Source organism: Microcaecilia unicolor, chromosome 3 (genome assembly GCF_901765095.1).
Source record: "Microcaecilia unicolor chromosome 3, aMicUni1.1, whole genome shotgun sequence".
NCBI lineage: Eukaryota > Metazoa > Chordata > Amphibia > Gymnophiona > Siphonopidae > Microcaecilia > Microcaecilia unicolor.
In genome coordinates, this window is record NC_044033.1 from 7076059 (window position 1) to 7100831 (window position 24773).

At 48.0% G+C, this 24773-nt stretch overlaps 1 protein-coding gene across 3 annotated transcripts in view; it reads left to right on the plus strand.

The window, feature by feature from the left end:
- The window catches only part of VEGFA (vascular endothelial growth factor A), a 41177-nt gene that overhangs the window by 12561 nt on the left and 3843 nt on the right, over positions 1–24773 (plus strand). Inside the window, exons 4-8 of one of the 3 annotated variants that reach the window (XM_030195738.1) lie at positions 1526–1602; positions 2761–2793; positions 15662–15733; positions 17593–17724; positions 20673–20939. In XM_030195738.1, coding sequence (XP_030051598.1) covers positions 1526–1602; positions 2761–2793; positions 15662–15733; positions 17593–17724; positions 20673–20694 — 336 coding nt within the window. In that variant the 3' untranslated portion in view covers positions 20695–20939. Of the gene's footprint in view, positions 1–1525; positions 1603–2760; positions 2794–15661; positions 15734–17592; positions 17725–20672; positions 20940–24773 lie in introns of those variants that run through there. The other 2 variants (XM_030195739.1, XM_030195740.1) reach the window with 2 other exon arrangements.

Below are 24773 nucleotides of genomic sequence, written 5' to 3' on the forward strand. Positions count from 1 at the left end.
CCTTAGGAAAATCCATGATGGCAGACTCTCCTCCCCTGCAAAACCCACAATCCTGCTGCAGTCCATCTACTGCCTGGTCACTCTGTTATGTGCAGCAAAACCCCGAGTCAGGAATCTTCAGACGTGAAGTCACTGACTTTGCTAGTAACACCCCAACCCCACCCCCCAGCCAAGAACCATTAACCCAGCTTTTAGTTCTTGCACAGTCACTGGAGGAAAGATAAAGTGGTACACAGAATGCCTCCTTCTTCAGACAGATCTTACATGGAGAAGGTGCTGAAGAACTATTTTGACATGCTGGGACTTTGTGGCCTGTAAATTTCTTGCCTGTTTCCTCCTCTCCTTTTCTACAGTCAGGAGGGAGGGGTTGTAGCCTGCGTGAAATATTTTAGAAAGCAATGAGGCAACATTTTAGGTATCTTTTCAAAGGCTTGGCTGGATATCCTACAGATAAAGGTGGGGGTTATTTAGGTAGAATGGCCAGAGGCATATTAATCTAGGTGCATTGGGGGGGGGGGGGGGGGGGGGACGACAGGAACTAACGAGCACATCTGTCATTTTTCAAAATGTATGCACATAATTGAGCTACTGTCGAGAATGATTTAAAGTCGGAACTTCCCCAAGCACGTACAGACACACATTGGGTGGTGACAGTGCTCTGAGCAGTAGGTTGGTTTGTGGGTGCCTCAGCAGTTAAGCAACTTATCTGCCCCCCTTCATCTCCTTTTTACACTGATTTGATAAAGCGAAAACAGATCCACAGACCTTTGGGCCCAGAGAGAGCACCAGCAGGGGCGTAGCCAGACTTTGGCGGGAGGGGGGGTCCAGAGCCCGATGTGAGGTGGCACATTTTAGCCCCCCCATCCCGCCACTGCCAACCCTTCCCCGTCGCCGGGTACCTGCGCTGGCGGGGGTCTCCAACCCCCCACCGGCCCCCAACCCCCGCCAGCCGAAGTCCTCTTCAGCGCCAGTCTCCGGGCCGGCGCGTTGCTGCAGCTGATCTGGAAGGATTCTGTTTCTGTGCGAGACGTCCTGCACTTAGGAACGGTCAGGAGGACACAGAAACAGAATCCTTCCGGATCAGCTGCAGCAACGCGCCGGCCCGGAGACTGGAAGAGGACTTCGGCTGGCGGGGGTTGGGGACCCCCACCAGCGGCGGCGGGGGAGGGTTGGCGGCGGCAGGAAGGGGGGGGGGTCAAGGGTCGGTGGTGGGGTGACCCCACGTAGCTACGCCCCTGTCTTTCAGTAAAATAATTTAGTCTGAAGATCTGGATTTAAGCAATGGAAGTACTGGTAGATATGCCAAAGGCATTGAATGTCACAGCCGGGTCTGTTATCTGATAATTCCTGCTGCCCAGGGCGTTATCAGAATTAGACAATGGGAAGCAACATTAAGTGAGGTTGACAGGAGTGCATTTTATTACTGCCTCATCGGCAGGGTTTTAGTGCTGTTGTTAATGGTTGTGCACATGGAGGCTAGCGCTGATGGATTATATCGCAGCTTTCTTTATGATCTTCCCCGCAGATAATGAGATTGAAACCCTTTCACGTGGAGAACTACGGCGAAATGAGCTTTCTGCAGCACAAGAATTGTGAATGCAGGTGAGAAGCTCGTCCAGAATGACAGTAACTAGGGACTAGGAAAAGGGGAGCAGCTTTCGGAGAGGAGGGGCAGGGGAGAACAGATCTCTGAGAGGAAGTGGGGGAGGAGGTAGGAGACGGTATGCGTCCATAAGGAGGGAAGGTGGGGGAGGCAGTTTTGTGTTGACCTGCTCTGTGAAGCTTTAGTTGTGTTTCATGTTATCTTAGCAGCAAGGGCCTTAAAAAGAGGGACACGATTATTTAATTATTTAATTGGAACCTGTATAAAAACACTCTTTGAAAAAGACCCGACACGGGCCGTTTTTCGGCTCTCCGCGCCTGCATCAAGGGTCACGATGATAGCGGGGAAAATTGTGTGGAATAACTCAGCAGAAACTATCAGACGCTACGTCTAGCAGCGACATATATTCCTCCGCACGTGCGGAAAAATAGCGCTCAAAATAGTGAAGAAAACTAACGCTCTCCTTCTGTATTCTGTGTCGAAGGAATGGATCCTCAGGAGCTTAGTTAAGATCGGGAGGCGGGGCTGGTGGTTGGGAGGCGGGGATAGTGCTGGGAGACTTGTACGGTCTGTGCCAGAGCCGGTGGTTGGGAGGCAGGGCTGGTGGTGGGGAGGTGAGGATAGTGCTGGGCAGACTTATACGGTCTGTGCCTGTGCCAGAGCCGGTGGTTGGGAGGCAGGGCTGGTGGTGGGGAGGTGAGGATAGTGCTGGGCAGACTTGTACGGTCTGTGCCAGGGCTGGTGGTTGGGAGGTGAGGATAGTGCTGGGCAGACTTATACGGTCTGTGCCAGAGCCGGTGGTTGGGAGGCAGGGCTGGTGGTGGGGAGGTGAGGATAGTGCTGGGCAGACTTATACGGTCTGTGCCTGTGCCAGAGCCGGTGGTGGGAGGCGGGGCTGGTGGTTGGGAGGCGGGGATAGTGCTGGACAGACTTATACAGTCTGTGCCCTGAAGAGCACAGGTATAAATCAAAGTAGGGTATACACAAAAAGCAGCAAATATGAGTTATCTTGTTGGGCAGACTGGATGGACCGTGCAGGTCTTTTTCTGCCGTCATCTACTATGTTACTATGTATTGGTGTTGACCTGCTCTGTGTAGCTGTAGCTGTGTTTCATGTTATCTTACCTTCATGCTAATGTGACTTTTTCTTCCTACAGACCAAAGAAAGATTTGAAAGGAATCCAAGAACAGTAAGTCAGAGGCTTGTCTCCTATTTCTCCGTTGTGGCTGGCTTTTCTCCCCCAAAGCTGTTGAAAGTTTAGCGTTACAGTTGGGAACCAGCAGTACAGCTACGTGGCCCTGAGCCCTTCCCCAGAAGGGGGCGAGTCCTCAAAGACCTCTGCGACAGGGCTGCAAACTCTCTCACACAGGTCGACCCAGTTCTAGCTTTGGCTGTCTGCATGCAACGGGGCAAAACCAGAACTGGATCGGTGTCTTTTTTTAAGCTCACCTCGAAGAAGGGGTAACCCTCGTCCAGTAACTAGGAGAAAAAAGTGTGCGGGCCTCTGCTACTCATGGTGGGACTGAAGGCTCTTCTATGCCAGGCTGCTTTGGTGAAGGTTTGCAGCTGATTTTGGCTTAGGTCAGATTATTATTTTTGGGGGTTTTTTTTCCTTTCTAATGTCACCTAGTAAAGCATACAGGGCTGGGCACAATAGCAGAGGAAAGTAGGACCGTGCACGACCAATGCCCAAATAACCCATGGCTGGCATGCAAGACATAGACAGCAGCCTGCCAGTGTATTCACTTGGCAGACACCCACCCAACCACTACATGTCAACGTATGGATAGTGCCCCTCCCAATGCATGACCTCTGGACCACAAGTGCGTGGCCAGTACTAGCCAACGCTCAGCCAACCTGAATCAAGTGCAGAATTGATTTGTGGCCAGGACTTATGACCTGGCTTGGCCACTGTTTGGAAAACAGGATACTGGGCTAGATGGACCATCGTTCTGACCCAGTATATGGCTACTCTTACGTTCTTATGACCCAACCAGTGCATGGCTAGCATAGTCCTGTACGAGCAAAGCATACTGCACTGGGACTGATAGCCAATGACGGCTGCAAAGCTGTTTTCTTATTTGCTGGATGTTTCTTTTTTTTTTCCCTCATCTTACTTGAAAGCTCTTGTTTCCCCACTCAAGGGACAAAGGGACTCATTTGTCCCTGTCAGAGAGTTAGAATTTTCAGAAATATTGAAAGAATATAAATAATTTATTCACACACACACACACACATATAAGCAATCGTAATCGGCGTTGTCCCTGCTCCTTATTTATTAGGACAGCGTCATACCGCTGTAAAGTCAGGGGGTACATTCTAGCAGCAGAGTTTGCACCAGGTCATGCATAATTTCCCTTTTGAAAATAACCAAAGGAGAAAGTACCTGCAGATCCTCACACTTGCTTTTCTCGGTGGACACTTTTTTTTCCAGAGCAAAACTAGGTGTGTGGTTTTCTCCCCCAGGACCCTAACCTTATTTTTTTTTTTGTCCCTCAACAAATAGTTAAGCTATAGAACTTGTTACCAGAGGATATGGTTACAGCAGTTAAGGTATCTGGGTTTAAAAAAAAAAAGTTTGGACAAGTTCCTGGAGGAAAAGTCTATAGTCTTGTTATTGAGACAGAGACAGGGAAGCCAATGCTTGCCCTGGGATTGGTACCATGGAATGTTGCTACTAGTTGGGATTCTGCCAGGTACTTGTGACCTGGATTGGGCACTGTTGCAAGTCAGGATACTGGGCTAGATGGACTATTGGTCTGAGCCAGGATGGCTATTCTTTTGTGCTAACCTTGCCTCGGTGGAAGTAAATGTTTTGGAAGAGCATAGGTAGGCTTTCTTAGACACAAGGTGAGACCTTTCAAGAAGCCTGTTTCTCTGAGTAAAACACAGTTTTATCCAGGGGGATTGTTTCAACCCAAGTTGATTTATGGTCCCTATTCATAAAGATGGCAAAATCCTGGTTGTAAGTGAACAGGCCCCACTGAAAGTAACAGGTTTTGTGGTAAATAATACCCGATTAGCACATTAACACGTTCGCGGCTTTCTGACTAGAGGCTTAAGGGGAATGTTCAAGGTTATACAGCGAGTACTGAAGAGCAGAACCACATATAGGTCTGTTGCATCCTACTCTAGCTTGACGACCCATGTAGAAAGAAGAGAAGAGGATGGAAAATAGAGGGTCATGGACTTGATATACAGCTTTTCTGTGGTACAACCATCTTAAGTAGAGGAGTGTGGTAGCCGTGTTAGTCCACTCTTAAGGTTATCAATAGAAATCAAAGAAAATAAGATGATACCTTTTTTATTGGACGTAACTTAATACATTTCTTGATTAGCTTTCGAAGGTTGCCCTTCTTCCTCAGATCGGAAATAAGCAAATGTGCTAGCTGACAGTGTATATAAGTGAAAACATTCAAGCATTACTATGACAGTAAAATAGATACCATTGGAGATTCTACATGGAATGTTGCTACTATTGGAGATTCTACATGGAATGTTGCTATTCCACTAGCAACATTCCATGTAGAAGGCTGCGCAGGCTTCTGTTTCTGTGAGTCTGACGTCCTGCACGTACGTGCAGGACGTCAGACTCACAGAAGCAGAAGCCTGCGCGGCCACATTGGTGATCTACAAGGGCCGACTTCTACATGGAATGTTGCTAGTGGAATAGCAACATTCCATGTAGAATCTATAGAAATCAAACCAAATAAAACATGGAAAAGAAAATAAGATGATACCTTTTTTATTGGACATAACTTAATACATTTCTTGATTAGCTTTCGAAGGTTGCCCTTCTTCCTCAGATCGGAAATAAGCAAATGTGCTAGCTGACAGTGTATATAAGTGAAAACATTCAAGCATTACTATGACAGTAAAATAGATACCATTGGAGATTCTACATGGAATGTTGCTACTCTTGGAGATTCTACATGGAATGTTGCTAGTCCACTAGCAACATTCCATGTAGAAGCCTGCGCGGCCACATTGGTGATCTACAAGGGCCGACTTCTACATGGAATGTTGCTAGTGGACTAGCAACATTCCATGTAGAATCTCCAAGAGTAGCAACATTCCATGTAGAAGCCTGCGCGGCCACATTGGTGATCTACAAGGGCCGACTTCTACATGGAATGTTGCTAGTGGAATAGCAACATTCCATGTAGAATCTATAGAAATCAAACCAAATAAAACATGGAAAAGAAAATAAGATGATACCTTTTTTATTGGACGTAACTTAATACATTTCTTGATTAGCTTTCGAAGGTTGCCCTTCTTCCTCAGATCGGAAATAAGCAAATGTGCTAGCTGACAGTGTATATAAGTGAAAACATTCAAGCATTACTATGACAGTAAAATAGATACCATTGGAGATTCTACATGGAATGTTGCTACTCTTGGAGATTCTACATGGAATGTTGCTAGTCCACTAGCAACATTCCATGTAGAAGCCTGCGCGGCCACATTGGTGATCTACAAGGGCTGACTTCTACATGGAATGTTGCTAGTGGACTAGCAACATTCCATGTAGAATCTCCAAGAGTAGCAACATTCCATGTAGAAGCCTGCGCGGCCACATTGGTGATCTACAAGGGCCGACTTCTACATGGAATGTTGCTAGTGGAATAGCAACATTCCATGTAGAATCTATAGAAATCAAACCAAATAAAACATGGAAAAGAAAATAAGATGATACCTTTTTTATTGGACGTAACTTAATACATTTCTTGATTAGCTTTCGAAGGTTGCCCTTCTTCCTCAGATCGGAAATAAGCAAATGAGGTAGCAGATAGTATATATAAGAGAAACATCAAAGCATTACTTTGACTTTGAATATTTTGACACCCAACAAACAGGACTTAATAAGGATCTGGGTTTTCTAACCCATTATAAACCATAAAGTTGTATTTCTCTGTTTATTTCTGTGTTTATTACCCTCCTCTCACCTACCAACACCCATCCTGTTAGAATATCAATGAAATGCTTTGATGTCCCCATGCATACCTCCGACCCACCCCCATCCTCCCACCCTGTCAGACTGTCAAAGTAATGCTTTGATGTTTCTCTCATATATACTATCTGCTACCACATTTGCTTATTTCCGATCTGAGGAAGAAGGGCAACCTTCGAAAGCTAATCAAGAAATGTATTAAGTTATGTCCAATAAAAAAGGTATCATCTTATTTTCTTTTCCATGTTTTATTTTGTTTGATTTCTATAGATTCTACATGGAATGTTGCTATTCCACTAGCAACATTCCATGTAGAAGTCGGCCCTTGTAGATCACCAATGTGGCCGCGCAGGCTTCTGCTTCTGTGAGTCTGACGTCCTGCACGTACGTGCAGGACGTCAGACTCACAGAAACAGAAGCCTGCGCAGCCTTCTACATGGAATGTTGCTAGTGGACTAGCAACATTCCATGTAGAATCTCCAATAGTAGCAACATTCCATGTAGAATCTCCAATAGTATCTATTTTACTGTCATAGTAATGCTTGAACCCCATCCTCCCACCCTGTCAGACTGTCATAGTAATGCTTGAATGTTTTCACTTATATACACTGTCAGCTAGCACATTTGCTTATTTCCGATCTGAGGAAGAAGGGCAACCTTCGAAAGCTAATCAAGAAATGTATTAAGTTATGTCCAATAAAAAAGGTATCATCTTATTTTCTTTTCCATGTTTTATTTTGTTTGATTTCTATTGATAACCTGTGGTACAACCAAAGCGGTTTACGTATTCTGTACAGTATTATAGGACAAGGAAAAGCCAGACAGAGGATGAAGGAGAGGGAGAGGAGGCCTGCATGTGTGTGTATAGGCTTAGCTCATCACTGTGGAAAGGCCATAGGCCGCTGGAGGGTTTCTGCGGCCTAGTGTTAGTTTGTATTCTTTAGCTGGATGGTGGGAAAGAACTTTATGGCAGTGATGTGTTACTCACTGGTTTCTGTCTAATCTAGAAACAAAATGTGTCCTTTTCTTGCCAGTGATGAAACTGTACACCTCTTAACTGATGACATTTCTTTGCTGATTGGGAGTCGGTGCTTCTGCACTCACTTTTCACCTCCTTTGAGTTTAATCCATCACACTTTGACTCGGTGTCTAGGTTAACTTTCCATGTGACAGCGTACATGAAGTCTTGAGTGTAAGGTTGCCTTCTTAACCATGCCAGCTGAAAGAGTCCGCTCCGATGCACGCGTGGGGGGGAAAAAGCATGACGTGGTCAAGTTCTAGGTCTGCATCAGTGTCTCCAGGCTGCCCCGGGTTAGATGGCTTGCTCCTAACTCTCCCTGTTTCGGAGGCGTAGGCCGGGGACTAGGGAAGAGCAGGTACAAACTCCCTCCCTTTGGAGCAACTCCCATCGTGTCCACCTCCTGCCACCTGAAGGACGTGGCTGAGCAGGGTACAGCCCCTCTCTCCACATAGGTGATGTGATCTGTATATATGTTCACTGAGGCTTTGCCCATTCAAGGGTTCGGACTTAATTACTCCTATTTCCACACCATGCTCAAGATTATTCAAGCATAGTTTTCCTTAAAGTGAAGTGTGTACCTGGAGCAAAAGAGAATGAAGGGACTGGCCGAAGGCCACTAGGAGCAGAAGTGAGACTGGTGCGCCTTCAGCCCCTCCCAGCACTGAGAGGGAAGGGTCCTTGCCTGGAAGGAGTAGCTCTCAGACTGTAGTGTGGTCTGCTGGTAAAGTTTTAACAATGGGCTGTCTTCCGGGTGTTGCCAGCCCTTCAATGGGGTGCGGGCAGCAAGGGTGGATTGGGGGGGAGGGGCAACACATGCTTCTCTTCTTCCCTCCCCGTGTGGGCGGGCTAGGCATCAATTACTTGTGACCTGGCTTGGCCACTGTTTGGAAACAGGATATACTGGGCTAGATGGACCATTGGTCTGACCCAGTATGGCTACTCTTAATGGGTCATATCTTTGCTGGCAGGGAGGCCGAGCCCAACCAGCCAAATAGACTGCCACTGTTCCCCCCCTCCCCCACTGCTGGTTTCTGGCTCTGAGCACCAGGCAGGTACATTTCACATGCGGTGAGAAGTCCAGGCCTGATGATTAGAACCGGAAACGAGCAGTGCCAATCTATTTGGCTGGTGGGGCTCGGCCTTCCTGCCAGCAAAGTAAAAGGGAGTTCAGGAGGGGGCCTGAGCCCACATTTTGGGAGCTGGCTGTTAAAGTAGCCACAGGGGTCTCCCAAAATTATTAAAAATGCAGCAAACGGCTCTCGCGAGCTGGTGAGACCCCACTCCAGCACACCACTGGGCGAGAGGATCTGTGAGAGCTGGAAACCACACAAGCCTAACCTGGTTGGATCCTTCTGGCCTTGAAGAGGAAGAGTATCGGATTTCTCTTCTGCTGCTCCGCTGTAAAGCCTCGCTCTCCAAAAGGACAGAGGCTACGCTCTGGACTAGATTTAGTAATTGTGGACGTCAAAATCGATACATACCAAGAGCTAGTCTATAAACGGCGCTCCGAGATGAGCACTAGGATTTATTCTGACTGAAACCTGGTGTAAATACTTGCGCATAATTTGGACGCGGCTCTCTCGAATTCTGTGATACTGCGTGCATCTTTAGTGGACGCATCCCAGACTTGCCCGTGCCCCTCCTTTTCAGTTGCACGCTAAAAGATTTGTGCGCGCATCTTTTATAGAATAGTGTGTAGGCGAGATACGCGTGCGGATCCATATGGTGGGCAATTAATGTCGATAATTGATTGGTAATGCCCAATTATTGGCAGTAATTGGCTTGCTACTGAATTAAATTGTGCTGCAAACCTGCGCACACCACTGCAGGTGCCGTCAGTAGCATGCGGGGGAGTGTATGTAGATAGATATATAGGCTCTGTGTGGCATTCGTGTGTCACTCACTGAAGACAGGAGCCTGTGTGGAAGAAGGGAGAGCCATCACTTGGATCCTGTGCAGCAGTGGCATAGCTATGAGTGAACCCCACATCAACATCTCTCCTCCTCCGTGGCACCCCAGCATCTGCCCACCTGTCACTTAATCCTGTCCCTCCCCGATGTACCTTACAGGTGTCCCCAGTGCCTGCAGTGATCCACTATTGCTGCCTATGCTGACCCTGCAGGCTTTCATTGGCCTTGGTCCCGCCCTTGCTGATGTAATTTCCTGCTTCCTGTCTGGTGGGATCATTGCAGGCGTGAAAGGTTCACCAGGGAGGGACGGGATTTAGCAACAGATGCCAAGACACAGTGAGGCTGACGCAGGCAGCAATAATGGATCACTGCAGGCTCCAGGGACACCTGAAAGTACACTGGGAAGAACGGGTTTCTGACACGGGCAGGCAGATGCCGCCATGGAGGAAGAGAGATGTTGATGAGGTAGGTGAAAAAAAAAACTTATATTTTTTTAGTTCTCGGGGGGGGGGGGGGGGGGGGGGCACACACAAAATACTGGGTCTGGCTACGCCACTGCTGTGCAGATCCAGAGAGGCAGAAGACGGATTTCAGGCACCAGTACTTCTTCCACCTGAAGCATTAGAAAGCGAGCAGGAAACCAGACACCAACACATCTAGGGCTGATTCATCTCTAGTGACTTTTTAAAAATAAAGTTCCGCTTCTACTCATGAAAATCCAAACCCCAAGCTGCACTTGGCAGAGCAACAGTGGCTTCAGCTTGTAGATATCCAGTTTCACAGCAGTACAAAGGATGTTCAGCCCTGCCTGGTGGAGGAGGGTTTCCAGGTTGCATGGGGGGAGCTTTTCTGCCATGCAACGCACATTATCATAGCTCCAGGAAAGCGGAGCAGTAAGACGAAAAGTACCACGAGACTCGGACAAACCTAGCGATCTTGTTAAAAAAGCATGTTATCAGTGTGTCACATCAGAGCATTACCACAGGAATACCGGACTGCAGGGTGTCACATGCAGTGCATTACCACAGGAATACTGGACTGCAGGGTGTCACATGCAGTGCGTTACCACAGGAATACCGGACTGCAGGGTGTCACATCCAGTGCGTTACCACAGGAATACCGGACTGCAGGGTGTCACATCCAGTGCGTTACCACAGGAATACCTGACTGCAGGATGTCACATCCAGTGCGTTACCACAGGAATACTGGACTGCAGGATGTCACATCCAGTGCGTTACCACAGGAATACCGGACTGCAGTGTATAACATCCAGTGCGTTACCACAGGAATACCAGAATGCAGGATGTCACATCCAGTGCGTTACCACAGGAATACCGGACTGCAGTGTATAACATCCAGTGCGTTACCACAGGAATACCAGAATGCAGGGTGTCACATCCAGTGCGTTACCACAGGAATACCGGACTGCAGGGTGTCACATGCAGTGCGTTACCACAGGAATACCGGAATGCAGGGTGTCACATGCAGTGCGTTACCACAGGAATACCGGACTGCAGGGTGTCGCATGCAGTGCGTTACCACAGGAATACCGGACTGCAGGGTGTCACATGCAGTGCGTTACCACAGGAATACCGGAATGCAGGGTGTCACATCCAGTGCGTTAACACAGGAATACCGGACTGCAGGGTGTCACATGCAGTGCGTTACCACAGGAATACCGGACTGCAGGGTGTCACATGCAGTGCGTTACCACAGGAATACCGGACTGCAGGGTGTCACATCCAGTGCGTTACCACAGGAATACCGGACTGCAGGGTGTCACATCCAGTGCGTTACCACAGGAATACCGGACTCCAGGGTGTCACATGCAGTGCGTTACCACAGGAATACCACACTGCAGGGTGTCACATCCAGTGAGTTACCACAGGAATACCGGACTGCAGGGTGTCACATGCAGTGCGTTACCACAGGAATACCGGACTGCAGGGTGTCACATCCAGTGCGTTACCACAGGAATACCGGACTGCAGGGTGTCACATCCAGTGCGTTACCACAGGAATACCGGACTGCAGGGTGTCACATGCAGTGCGTTACCACAGGAATACCGGACTGCAGGGTGTCACATGCAGTGCGTTACCACAGGAATACCACACTGCAGGGTGTCACATCCAGTGCGTTACCACAGGAATACCGGACTGCAGGGTGTCACATGCAGTGCGTTACCACAGGAATACCGGACTGCAGGGTGTCACATGCAGTGCGTTACCACAGGAATACCGGACTGCAGGATGTCACATGCAGTGCGTTACCACAGGAATACCGGACTGCAGGATGTCACATCCAGTGCGTTACCACAGGAATACCGGACTGCAGTGTATAACATCCAGTACGTTACCACAGGAATACCGGACTGCAGGATGTCACATGCAGTGCGTTACCATAGGAATACCGGACTGCAGTGTATAACATCCAGTACGTTACCACAGGAATACCGGACTGCAGGATGTCACATGCAGTGCGTTACCACAGGAATACCGGACTGCAGGGTGTCACATGCAGTGCGTTACCACAGGAATACCGGACTGCAGGGTGTCACATGCAGTGCGTTACCACAGGAATACCGGACTGCAGGATGTCACATCCAGTGCGTTACCACAGGAATACCGGACTGCAGTGTATAACATCCAGTACGTTACCACAGGAATACCGGACTGCAGGGTGTCACATCCAGTGCGTTACCACAGGAATACCGGACTGCAGGGTGTCACATCCAGTGCGTTACCACAGGAATACCGGACTGCAGTGTATAACATACAGTACGTTACCACAGGAATACCGGACTGCAGTGTATAACATGCAGTGCGTTACCACAGGAATACCGGACTGCAGGGTGTCACATTCAGTGCGTTACCACAGGAATACCGGACTGCAGGGTGTCACATGCAGTGCGTTACCACAGGAATACCGGACTGCAGGGTGTCACATGCAGTGCGTTACCACAGGAATACCGGACTGCAGGGTGTCACATGCAGTGCGTTACCACAGGAATACCGGACTGCAGGGTGTCACATGCAGTGCGTTACCACAGGAATACCGGACTGCAGTGTATAACATCCAGTACGTTACCACAGGAATACCGGACTGCAGGATGTCACATGCAGTGCGTTACCATAGGAATACCGGACTGCAGTGTATAACATCCAGTACGTTACCACAGGAATACCGGACTGCAGGATGTCACATGCAGTGCGTTACCACAGGAATACCGGACTGCAGGGTGTCACATGCAGTGCATTACCACAGGAATACCGGACTGCAGGGTGTCACATGCAGTGCGTTACCACAGGAATACCGGACTGCAGGATGTCACATCCAGTGCGTTACCACAGGAATACCGGACTGCAGTGTATAACATCCAGTACGTTACCACAGGAATACCGGACTGCAGTGTATAACATCCAGTACGTTACCACAGGAATACCGGACTGCAGGGTGTCACATCCAGTGCGTTACCACAGGAATACCGGACTGCAGGGTGTCACATCCAGTGCGTTACCACAGGAATACCGGACTGCAGTGTATAACATACAGTACGTTACCACAGGAATACCGGACTGCAGTGTATAACATGCAGTGCGTTACCACAGGAATACCGGACTGCAGGGTGTCACATTCAGTGCGTTACCACAGGAATACCGGACTGCAGGGTGTCACATGCAGTGCGTTACCACAGGAATACCGGACTGCAGGGTGTCACATGCAGTGCGTTACCACAGGAATACCGGACTGCAGGGTGTCACATGCAGTGCGTTACCACAGGAATACCGGACTGCAGGGTGTCACATGCAGTGCGTTACCACAGGAATACCGGACTGCAGGGTGTCACATCCAGTCCGTTACCACAGGAATACCACACTGCAGGATGTCACATCCAGTGCGTTACCACAGGAATACCGGACTGCAGGGTGTCACATCCAGTGCGTTACCACAGGAATACCGGACTGCAGGGTGTCACATCCAGTGCGTTACCACAGGAATACCGGACTGCAGTGTATAACATCCAGTTCGTTACCACAGGAATACCAGACTGCAGTGTATAACATCCAGTTCGTTACCACAGGAATACCGGACTGCAGGGTGTCACATCCAGTTCGTTACCACAGGAATACCGGACTGCAGGGTGTCACATCCAGTTCGTTACCACAGGAATACCGGACTGCAGGGTGTCACATCCAGTTCGTTACCACAGGAATACCGGACTACAGGGTGTCACATCTAGTGCGTTACCACAGGAATACCACACTGCAGGATGTCACATCCAGTGCGTTACCACAGGAATACCGGACTGCAGGGTGTCACATCCAGTGCATTACCACAGGAATACCGGACTGCAGTGTATAACATCCAGTTCATTACCACAGGAATACCGGACTGCAGGGTGTCACATCCAGTGCGTTACCACAGGAATACCACACTGCAGGATGTCACATCCAGTGCGTTACCACAGGAATACCGGACTGCAGGGTGTCACATCCAGTGCGTTACCACAGGAATACCGGACTGCAGGGTGTCACATCCAGTGCGTTACCACAGGAATACCGGACTGCAGTGTATAACATCCAGTGCATTACCACAGGAATACCGGACTGCAGGGTGTCACATCCAGTGCGTTACCACAGGAATACCGGACTGCAGTGTATAACATACAGTACGTTACCACAGAAATACCGGACTGCAGGGTGTCACATCCAGTGCGTTGCCACAGGAATACCGGACTGCAGGGTGTCACATCCAGTGCGTTGCCACAGCAATACCGGAATGCAGTATATAACATCCAGTGCGTTGCCACAGGAATACCGGACTGCAGGGTGTCACATCCAGTGCGTTACCACAGGAATACCGGACTGCAGGGTGTCACTTCCAGTGCGTTGCCACTGGAATACCGAACTGCAGGGTGTCACATCCAGTGCGTTACCACAGGAATACCGGACTGCAGGGTGTCACATCCAGTGCGTTACCACAGGAATACCGGACTGCAGGGTGTCACATCCAGTGCGTTACCACAGGAATACCGGACTGCAGGGTGTCACATCCAGTGCGTTACCACAGGAATACCGGACTGCAGTGTGATGTACCCATAAGTTTAGCAGAAGAATACCAAACTGCAAATTGTAACATGTTGGGTATTATTTTAAATATATGGCATAGAAGACAGGTCTAATAAATGTATGGCGTGATCCTGTTATTCATTTGCAGCTCCCCAGACTTTGGGGGGGGGGGGGGGTTATGATCTACAGGTTGAAAAATGTGTTTGTCTTATGGTTCAAAGGTTTATAAAATAAAACCTTGTACCCTAGCAATTTACCCTTTTCCTTGCAAATTGGGGTTTAGTGGGAGAGGTTTGGGGGCAGAGGAATTGCAATATAATGAGTCTTATGTTCCTGGCATGTTTTAGTTTTATTGTGATGGAATATCTGTTGGTAGGTGGTAAATTTGACTGTACAGCGGGTTTGAGCACAAATGACATTTGTAGGGTTCTCTTTGGAGAACAGAAGTGTTGCGTATGTGATGCAGAGAGAGAGACACTTTCCTGAAAATAAGGAGCAATATCTCGCATTCCTGCCTTCTGTCCCACAACAGAGGAGGACTTGGGAAGGGAAGTGGGACAGTTTTTTTGCATGAGTGTGACGGATGTACCTTTGGCTGATATCTGGAAGTTTTTCTTCCTACATCGTCACTTGGAGTCGGTGTCTCTGTGCTGTACTTGACGGCACCTGAGAATTTAGAGCCGCCCGTGGGATGGATTTGGGGTTCACGGGTTCATTTCTGTCTCATTCCGAGAGATAAGGGTTTGTTTGTTTTATTTACTTATTTGGAATTTCTTTTAACCACTTTCATTGGAAAACAAGGCAAAGTAGTTTAGAATATACAATATAATAAAACACCAAAAATCCGTCATAGAAACACAAGAAAAACATGGCCGTGGACCTTGCTGGTTCCAGCACGGGGAGCAAATACCGCTTCCGAGTGGGACCGTTTCCTGCATTCTGACCACATTATGATGACAAATGTTCCCTTCTGTTCCAGCCCCCTCCAATTCTTTCCAGCTTTTCCCTTTTACTCCTTTAACTCTGTCATTTTCCTTCTGCTTTGTCTTCCCCCCCCCCCTCTGTGCCTCTCTGTCTTTCTTTTGTTTTTCTTTTTTTTCTTCCAGAAAATCAAAACAAGAAAAGGGAAAGGGTCAAAAAAGAAGGCGCAAGAAAAGCCGGTACAAAGCACCCCGCTCGTACGTTGACATTACAAGCTCACCTTCATCTCTCCTGCCCTGCCCGTGACCAAACAAATCATGCCAGAGGGTCTGCTCCCTTCCCCCCGTCGCACATGCCTTGATCGTCTCAGCCCCCCGACCCTTTTCCATGATTGCTGACGCAGAGCAAGCGAAACAATGAGCAATCATGGCGGTAGCAGGCAGTGATGGGACAAGATGGACCTCGGGGCATGGGGTGCAGGGTACACAGGGTCTGCTCGTGGCTTGCTTGGTGGCTCTCTCCTAACTGACGACAGCAGCAGAATCATTTTGCCTGCCTTTTACTTTCCTGTCTTAAGGGATGTGGGCTTTTTTGGTAAACAGCTTCTATCTGTACCTGATCACTGTGGCAAAAGGAATGTATTTTGTGTGTGTTTATCCTCTCTGTTAATTCCTCCTAGGAGAGGGTCAGGGGCTCATTGCTTTTTTTTTTTTTTCCTTCTGTTTCATTGATAAAATTCTGCATCAGAAAGACTAACTCTGAAACCTTTTGGAATGACAAATATCAATTGGATATTTAAAGAAAATATCAGTCGCCACCCCTTCTGTTTTTGTCAAAAAAAGGAAAATTGCAAAAAGAACCCAAAATTGTTTGCCTACAAGTATAAGTGGGGTTGGGTGGACAATAATTTCCAATTTTTAGATTAGTTATGAGGGTCATCTTTTATTTTTGTTACATTTGTACCCTGCGCTTTCCCACTCATGGCAGGCTCAATGCGGCTTACATGGGGCAATGGAGGGTTAAGTGACTTTGCCAGAGTCACAAGGAGCTGCCTGTGCCTGAAGCGGGAATCAAACTCAGTTCCTCAGTTCCCCAGGACCAAAGTCCACCACCCTAACCACTAGGCCACTCCTCCACTGTTGCTACTATTTGGGATTCTACATGGAATGTTGCTATTCCACTAGCAACATTCCATGTAGAAGTCGGCCCTTGCAGATCACCAATGTGGCCGCGCAGGCTTCTACATGGAATGTTACTAGTGGAATAGCAACATTCCATGTAGAATCTCCAATAGTAGCAACATTCCATGTAGAATCTCCAGTAGTATCTATTTTATTTTTGTTACATTTGTACCCTGCGCTTTCCCACTCATGGCAGGCTCAATGTGGCTTACATGGGGCAATGGAGGGTTAAGTGACTTGCCCAGAGTCACAAGGAGCTGCCTGTGCCTGAAGTGGGAATCGAACTCAGTTCCTCAGTTCCCCAGGACCAAAGTCCACCACCCTAACCACTAGGCCACTCCTCCACTTCCTCTCACTACCCCTGCACCGTGCAGCAGGAGGAGCAGGGCGTATTGTGGGGTGGTTTCTGAAACCTTTTGCTTTAAGGCTAGTGGAAGGAAGAGGGCCACGTAGGCTTAGTGGGCCAGCAGCTAGAGCAGAGGCCCAGCTCTCCTGTGACTTTTTGGCAGCCAGCTGGAAGGCGGTGTGCGAGGACTTACTGGTTAGGCAGCTCTTCTGCATGCAGAATTTTCGAATGCTATGCTTTTGTCTCTTCCGGGACCAGGAATGGGCCCACTCTCAGGGCTGCTGGGTAGGGCTGGGTCCGTGTCATTGAAGAACAGGTCAATCCGTTCCTGTCTCTAGCCCAGTGCGTGCATGAATTTGTGGTTGTGATATTTTTAGGGAAAAATGAAAGGGACAGTCGGAACGCCAAGTCCATGCAATGCACTAGGGCCAGAACTCTGATACGGACCCATCTTTTAACCCTATGTGCTGAGAAGTGTCGCTGGGCTGGAGCGAGGGAGTTATTTTTTTATTTTTTTTGCATGTGGAAAGTGTTCTCGTGGCTGTTCCGCTCTCGCTTAGATCTCTTTTCCTCTTTTGCCTTTTTGCAGTCACTGTGAGCCGTGCTCAGAAAGGAGACATCACTTGTTTGTTCAAGATCCCCAGAGCTGTAAATGTTCCTGCAAATTCACAGACTCCCGCTGCAAGTCGCGCCAACTTGAGTTAAACGAAAAAACTTGCAGGTTGGTTTTGGTGAAAGAGGAGAGCGTGGGGGTAGGGGGAGGGGGCTTGCTTCTGGCAGAAACGCTTGAAACTCTGTCGCTTGCACCGGAAGGCTGAAGTTTTTCTGGAGATCCCTTCGCCCAGCACCTCTTCTGGCTCGGTGTTGGAGGCTGTGATTCTGTTCTGGTTTTCTAGGCTTGTCACTGGGAACTCAGGGGTGGGTACTGGGAAGCTGGGGCTGAACTGCTGGCTTGAGTACATTATAACATCTGGATGCTGTCTTTCCCCCATCCTCTCATGCTGCTGCTTGCGGCTCTGGCACAGAAATGTATTCCACAGCCTACGATATCAGGTGATCGTCCCAGGATTGCTTTGGCCTCACTGGAATCTAATGCTGATTGTGTGATAACATGACAGAGGAGGTCAATTTTTTACAATGACATTGTAATTCAAAGGAAAAGAAAGAATGTCAGCATTTAAATTCTTATACTTGCAATGCACACGGGAGTCCCAAATCATACATTATTCTCTGGTCGCTGCTGGCTTTCTTCTCTCCCTCTCATTGCCTGTGGTTTAGAGAATTCCCTAAGATTCATCTCTTCCTTTTTGCTGTCCATCACAAGTGGCAGAGGCAGGCTTTGAATCTAAATCTCTGGGTTCCCTGCAGGCTACGAAGCCATTCCTGCCCCTGCTACCTGTCACACAAACATGTCCGTACTGTGCACAGTTTCAAACATTATACGTAAAACGAAAGGCACGTTTCCAAGAGATGAGGAACGTGCTTCAATGAGTTAGTCTATGTGCATATTCCCTACTCCTAGTGCTGACGTTCAGGGGGGGCGGGGGATAGTCAAACAGTATGGAATAAAATTGTTTAAAAGCTAGCAAGCAGAAAAATCAGCTTTCATTTGGAAATGTTGCAGTGTATCGTTTTAGTTGTGGTTGTTTAAACTCCACGTGTGATTGTAAAGCACCTAATTTGTATTGCTTTAAGTTAATCAATTTGTATGTCGTTGTAAGCCTTAGGGGTGGGGCAACAAAAAGATCCTAGCTAAATAAATATTTATCCAGCAGACAAGTTGTAGGTTAAACTTTTTTTTTTTTTTCTTTGTTCAAATAATCTTTATGTTATGGATAGGACCTTTTTATGGGACTAAATTTATACATTTGTGTCAAACTAGGCAAAGTTTTGGTCCCTTCCTTCAGGGACGCCGAGAGGAGGGGCAAGATTCCCCCGGGCCCAGCCTCCACGGGGGGCCTGGCACCGGGGTCTATCTCTCTTTCTCCTGTGTGTCGGGACCCGGGTGATTGCATTAATGCGATAACCCGGGTCCTGACACACAGGAGAAGGAGAGTGACAGACTGAGGGAGGAGCAGACGCAGGAAGGTAAGGGAGGGAGAGGGTGGTGGCTTCCCGAGGGGTGGCGGCGGCTGCGGTGGCCCTGCCCCCCCGGCCCAGCTCTGTCTCTCGTCAGCCCTGCCTTCCATCAGGTCACTACAGAGTGGCCTAAGGATTGATCTTGATGGGAGGAGAGCTTTGAATAACCCCTTAGAAATGTGTAAAATGAGTTTCGTAAAAAGGTCCTGGCAATGAATTTGTTTAAGAAAAAAGCCTTGTAAGAAAAGTTACCATTGTATATGCTGTTTGTTTAGAATCACTGACATAAACTGTAGAAATATTATTTTTCTGGGGCCACAGAGGGCAGGACATGAGGCCTATCGGACTTCACAAGGGTAGACTAAATGACCTCCAGGACACAGCTTCTAGACTACTTGAGACGTTCTAGGTTATTCTAGCCTCTGGAACAGGGGTGGCAACCACAGTCCCCAAGGGCCACAACCCAGTTGGACTTTTCAAGATTTCTACAATGAATAGGAATGAGTTTTCTTCATAGAATGGAAGCAGAACCTGCAATCCAATCTCATGCATATTCATTGTGGAAATCTTGAAAGCCCAACTGGGTCGTGACCCTTGAAGGCTGTACTTGTCCACCCCTGGCTCCAGAAGCATCTTTGTGTTCTTATTACATAGCCGTTCTCCATTGGGACTTTAAGACATTGTGCCTTTGTAAGTGACATATATAAAATTGACATTATTATTATTTGTAGCATTTGTATCCCACATTTTCCCACCAATTTGCAGGCTCAATGTGGCTTACATTTGCCGTAATGGCGATTGCCATTTCTGGGTAACTGAGTTCAGTGGCGTACCAAGGAGGGGGCGGTCCGCCCCGGGTGCACGCCGCTGGGGGGTGCCGCGGTGCGCGCCTGCTCCTCCGAGTTCGCTAAACTTCGTTCGTTCGCTGCAGCTCCCTCTGCCCCGGAACAGGTTACTTCCTGTTCCGGGGCAGAGGGAGCTGCAGCGAACGAGCAAAGAAGTTTAGCGAACTCGGAGCAGGCGTGCGCCGCGGCACCCCCCCCCCCCCCAGCGGCGTGCACCCGGGGGGGGGGATGTCATTTCGCCGGAGGGGGGGGAAGGCGTAATTTAGTGGGGGGGGGGGGCGCATCGGCGCTCCGCCCCGGGTGCCATCCAGACAAGGAACGCCACTGACTGAGTTACATACGATTAAAGAGAAACACGATGCGGGTCGAGCACCTGGACTCAAAAAGTATGTCATAAATAAACAAAAAAGAAAAGTCCTTTACTTAAGTAGTTTATCGATCCCATACGTAAATCAGGAGAGTGTCTTCCTATTGTAGAGTTCTCTAGACTTTTTTTGGTTTGGCGCATTCCCTAACTGTCATCTCCTGTTCTGTCCCGTCCTAGCATTTCGATAGCAGCACGAGACAGATAATAAATTCCAGCTATCTCACTTAAGGACCCAGTCCTAGATAAGGGAGCGTTTGCACTGGGCCCTGGCGTGACCTCACTTTCCTCCCTTGAAGGCCGTGTTCCGTCAGTAAGCAGACCTTTGGGCCCAGCTTCAGAACTTAATGCTGTCTGTCTGTCTTACCTCTCCTTCTTCAGGTGTGACAAACCCAGGCGATGAGACGAAGCAAGGGCGTCGTGCAGAAGAGGAACTGATGTGACTTTAAATGAAGGATTTGATTGGTACCGAGCACAGCACTTTTCAGGGCAGCCTGCTCAAAGAGAAGCATTCCTGTAAGAGGATCCTGCCTCGAACATACCCACTTGTTCATTTCTATGCTGCTAATATTGAAATCCAGGAAGACTGTGGGCTGGATTTTTTTTTTGTTGGAGTTCCATTAAAAAATCTATCTATCTATATATACATGTGTGTGTATATATATATATAAATACATATATACGTATGTATTTATTTGCTTTTTATATATATGTATGTATGTGTATATATATATATATATATAATGAAGATAGATAGATATATTTGTGTTGTTTTTTTTAACATTGCTGAGAATATTCTTATCTTCACTGGATATCTTCATTGATATACTGGGCTCCCTTCTGAGTGTTGGCAAAGCCCGGAAAACAGCGTGAAGAAGCTTGTGCAGCAAGAGACAGCTCTCAGCCTTAATCGTGTGGTCGCTCCAAGCGAGGCACAGCCCTATACTTGCTATCGGATGTGCTGTGCTGTTAATTGGGCCCCATCCCAAGGTTAAAAAGCAGGAGAAGAGAGAGACAGGCGCCAACATAAGCAGAACAGACACATCCAGAATTTCTCGTGGCAGTGGATGATGGGTCAAAGGCCAAAAAGTATTGGGGCCATCCTGCAAGAGAGAGGGGAGACGTTTGCCTCGCCCCTCCCTGGCCGAGCCACCCCGGCCTTACCGTGCCTATCAAGCAGCCCTAGGGTAGGCCCTGGGGGCACGATTGCAACGCACCAGAAGCCCGTGTGGAAATGGATGATTGTTTTAACACCACTTCCTGCTCGAGGTTAGGCAGGAAGCGTTGCTGGGGATCCATGGCGACAAGGACGGGAACTGGTTACTCCCCTCTACGTCCAGTCTACAGCTGCTGTGCGTCGGGAACGGCATCAAACGTATCTGGTGAACGTTTCTGGAAAAGGGTACGAGCTGACTTCATCGATACCCGTATTGAGATAAATACGTGTGTCTGGATTAATATACCCACAAGTGAGCGAATGCACCAGACAGCTGCAGCTCTCCGTGACAACAGGGAATCCCTACTTGAAATGACGCGTTTTCTTTGCCACTTCCTGCCAACTGTGCTCCATTAGCAGAACGGGCGACATTCACCCCACCCAAAGCAAATACCAAATAACAGCGTTCCAAAAACACTAGAGCAACGACAGTGAGAGCGAGAGACTCCTGATCACTGCAGACACGAACTGCTCCAGCCCCCAGCCCCAAAAGGAGCCAGACTGCAGCTTCTTCTGCCTCCCTCCTATTTAAATAGCCCTTCAAATTTTTTGTTAATAGACATCTTAATTTAATTAAAGAGTAGGGTTTGTTTTTTCAGTATTCTTGGTTAAATATTTAAATTTAAAACTTATTTATAAGTAATTACAAATAGTTCCCCCCCATGGTTTTATTTTTAAAATCTGTGTTTTTCTGTTTGTTTTTTTTTCATGGTTCTTTGTAACTTTGCCACCTACCCTCTTTTTTTTTTCTTATTTTTCTGATTTGCAAGCATTTCTCAAACTGTTTTCTCCTGCTTCTCCCCTTGACACATTCCTAGTAAAGAAAAGGCAAGACGATGATGCTGAGGTCACCAACTGGCTCCAGCCCCCAGGGGCAAGTCGAGCCAGACCTGGTTCTACCCCCAGCAAATCTATTGATCTCTAGTTTTGTTTTGAGACCAGAACGAATGAGGGAGGCAGTACTCGCCAGGATAGTCACCGCAGAAAGATAATTGCGTCATTTACCTGGTTATCTGTACGCCCTGTCAGTTCAGGTAGAACCACTAATCAAACAGTCCTACATTTAAGCATATAGAGCATTCCATTTAAATTACAAAGGCTCACACCTTTCTCAGTAGCTCCAGGTAAGTTAGATTCATGTACTGTTAAGTATTTCCCTGTCCCTAGAGGGCTCCCAATCTCGGGGGCTCTTTTTTTTTACTAAAGCATAGCGAGCGAATAGAATTGAGTATACAGTCGGCTTCTTAGCGTGTAGCGTGCCCTAATTCCATTAGCACACGCTAAGCTTTAAGGAGTCCTTTAAGCACTAACGTATGCTTCCCGTTTTGTGGACGTGCAGAAGCGCAGGATGCGCTCGGGCACCTGCACACGCTTCCCCGGCGCTAAAAGATAATTTGTATTATTTAGTGCTGGGGGCATGTTTGGGGGGGGGGGAGGGGCAGAGAGTAGGCGTGCCCAGCACTAATGGTTTAGCGCAGCTACATTTCCGCACGCCAACCAGTTGGCGCGTGGTTAGCGCTAATCCTAGCACTGGCCATCTTTTAGCACAAGTTAGCGAAAAAGCCCCTAAGTTTTTTTGTTCCTAGGGCAACGCTGGGTGAAGTGACTTGCCCAAGATTACAAGGGGCAGCCGTGGGATTTGAACCCGGCTTCCCTGGTTCCCAGCCACTGCTGCTCTAGCGGATTGGATAGTCCTCCAAGCAATTGATGGGGCGCGTGAGCTTTTGAGGACAAGAAAAAAAAAGTTTTATCCATTTGAGTTTGCCTGCTTTCTGTGCCGTCCCCCGAAATCTAGATCGTGGCTCAACATCACTGCTGTCTGAATACATTTTTGGCACTGCCCCCTCCTCAGTTTAAACAAATACATTTTGACTGGGCATTGAGTTGATTGGCTAAAATTTATCAGATGGAAATAGACTTTTTAAAAAGCACTACAGACCTAGTGCAACCCAGAATGGCTGGAGGTAAAACCAGGATTGGCTCAATTTGTCCAGATACTGTGTGAGTCACTTAAGGCCCCTGTGAATTGTGTACAGTTGAATTTGGTGGGAAGGAAGACAGTCAATCACGTAGGGTTTCCACACACAGCTACATGTCTGTAATGAGAGGCTGAGCCAGGCCTGGTTGAATGCAGAGCTGCCAAGTTACCCAGTTCCAGGAGGGAGACTTTTAGGCCAGGCCTGGTTACGTCCCAAAGCAGTGTAGGATTCGTAGTCCCTGATTCTACCTGTTGACATCAGTGCCGCAGGCCTAAAATCTCCCTTTTCGAGCTGGGTAACGTGGAAGCTCCGTTTTTTATACCTTCTGTCTGCTGTATCGAGAAATTGAGGGAAGAAAAGGACTGTGAAGGCCACTCGTCCGCTGAAACAATGAGTGGAAACCCAGGATTGGCTCATTCTTTCTCTGGAGCAGGGGTTCTCAACCAGTCTTCAGGACACAACCCAGCCAGTCGGGTTTTTCAGGCTCTCCTCTGTGAATAGGCATGAGAGATTTGCGTGCAGTGGAGGTACCTGGGATGAGAACCACTTGCTCCTATAGATATAGAGGCCTAGCGGAGCTATAAAGACCCTTTATTTGTATTGTAAACTGCTGCAACAGAAGTTTTAGCACATTTTGTGACAGAGCCGGGCACCAAAGTGTGCAAAGATATCGGAGTGAGGGCACCCTTAAGTTTAGAGAGGAGAGAGCGTTCAAGTCTTAGTGTGAGGAGGTGGGATGGTACCGACAGTAACCAAAGGTATTCAGAAACAAATGTAAACAGTGCCAGAAAATGCTTTCCATGTCTGGATTCCATGTTATAGACTCCGGGGCAGTGAGAAGTGCAGCTGATGGCTTTATCTTTCAGGGATCTGGCCTCCCCCTGGACCTCTCTCATCAAAGGTCTTCTGGGAACTGCCATCCCCGTTGTATTAGGGCTCAGGAAGCTATACTTCCTGATTGGCAACAGAGTGCTTTAAATTTGCTCCTGTTGGATTCTGGGGGGCTGTATTGCTGCTGTTTTTCTTACAGGGTCTGTGTCAGTTCTCAGTGATGAGCCTGTACCCCAGAACATTTCTTTCACCTTTCACTAACACCAAACAAGTGAGTAAGGTTCTTGAGGAGTAAATCCTACGTTCATAATCTCCATTTAAAAAAAAAAAAAAAAAAAGAAGGCCACCTTGGCCTATGGCACTGTCAATTTTAAGAAACTTTATTGACATAGCAGCTGGTGGACACTCACTGCCAAAGTGCTACTGATTCTGTGTCATCAGCTCTACCTTACCCTC